The sequence below is a fragment of the Penaeus monodon genome, chromosome 22 (genome assembly GCF_015228065.2).
Source record: "Penaeus monodon isolate SGIC_2016 chromosome 22, NSTDA_Pmon_1, whole genome shotgun sequence".
NCBI lineage: Eukaryota > Metazoa > Arthropoda > Malacostraca > Decapoda > Penaeidae > Penaeus > Penaeus monodon.
In genome coordinates, this window is record NC_051407.1 from 38779436 (window position 1) to 38781045 (window position 1610).

The window sequence follows — 1610 nt, forward strand, 5'->3', positions numbered from 1 at the left end:
GAGTGGATGACATGAGTGACCAGATGATTTTATAGATAGCTAATTGTTTGTAATGTGTGCAACTACGACTAACAAATTCCTTTTATTCTTTTATTACAGGTAAGTCGCTGTAGTGCACTGACGAACCAAACCAAGGTAAGTCCCCAAAGAAACCACATAACCACCAACCACATACATACCCGCCGACCACATATCCACCAGCCACATGCCCTGCTAACCACATGCCTAAGAAACACATACCCAACAACCACATACCAACCAAATACATGTCCACCAACCACTTACCCTCCAGCTACATACCCCAACCACATATCTGCCGACCACATACCCATCAGTCGTATATCCGCATAACACATAACCACTAATCACATACCCCCGACCACATACCCATCAACCACATACCCGCCGACCACACCCACACAGCCACATGCCCTCAGCCACATACCCGCCGACCACATACCACACAGCCACATGCCCACAACCACATACCCGCCGACCACATACCCACACAGCCACATGCCCACAACCACATACCCGCCGACCACATGCCCACAACCACATACCCACCGACCACATACCACACAGCCACATACCCTCAACCACATACCCGCCGACCACATACCCACACAGCCACATGCCCACAACCACATACCCGCCGACCACATACCCACGCAGCCACATGCCCTCAACCACATACCCGCCGACTACATACCCACACAGCCACATGCCCACAACCACAAACCCGCCGACCACATACCCACGCAGCCACATGCCCTCAACCACATACCCGCCGACCACATGCCCACAACCACATACCCGCCGACCACATGCCCACAACCACATACCCGCCGACCACATGCCCACAACCGCATACCCGCCGACCACATACCCACGCAGCCACATGCCCACAACCGCATACCCGCCGACCACATACCCACGCAGCCACATGCCCACAACCGCATACCCGCCGACCACATACCCACGCAGCCACATGCCCTGAACCACATACCCGCCGACCACATACCCACGCAGCTACATGCCCTGAACCACACAACCCCACAGAAGCGCACCGGAGAACCATCACCAACCAAATCTTCCACCTCAAGACGAATCTCCTGAACAGCCAAGTTCCGTATTTCGTTCCATCTTATTTACTCATTTCTATCTTTTGCGTATGTCTTTATTTGTTTTCGTGCACCGGACCAGAAGCGCCAGAGAGGCAACGTGACGCGGCGATCCAAGCAGACGGGTTCCTCAGAGACCGCCAGATTCCGATTTGCGTGCTTCCATTTTATCCGACTCCTTTCAATGTGATCTCGCTGAGGGAGCTCCTGCTAAATCACGGATAGGAACGCTGCGCCATTTCAAGACGTAGGGGTCAGGACCATGGTCAGGCGTTGGGGCGTCCTTCAGGCCTCATGCAGTTCGCTGCTCCTCTAATCAACATCGTTAAATATATCGGAGAGGGGATTGTGGACAAAAAAGGGTTAGTTGTTTGTTTTCGGGTTTCTATTGCGGATTCTGTAACATGCGTTAATGGTGTAAAGATGTTGAACATATATATCAGTTGTTAGTCTGTTTGTATTCGAGTTCTTTTCGATTCTTTTAAC

General features: G+C 52.1%; 1 protein-coding gene across 1 annotated transcript in view; it reads left to right on the plus strand.

Moving 5' to 3' along the window:
* Positions 1-1119, plus strand: part of LOC119587432 (histidine-rich glycoprotein-like) — a 7629-nt gene extending 6510 nt beyond the window's left edge. The window contains exons 2-3 of the mRNA XM_037936163.1: positions 100-135; positions 424-1119. Of these exons, the coding sequence (XP_037792091.1) occupies positions 100-135; positions 424-1119 (732 nt within the window). The remainder of the gene's footprint in view (positions 1-99; positions 136-423) is intronic.
* Positions 1120-1610: the final 491 nt, after the last annotated feature.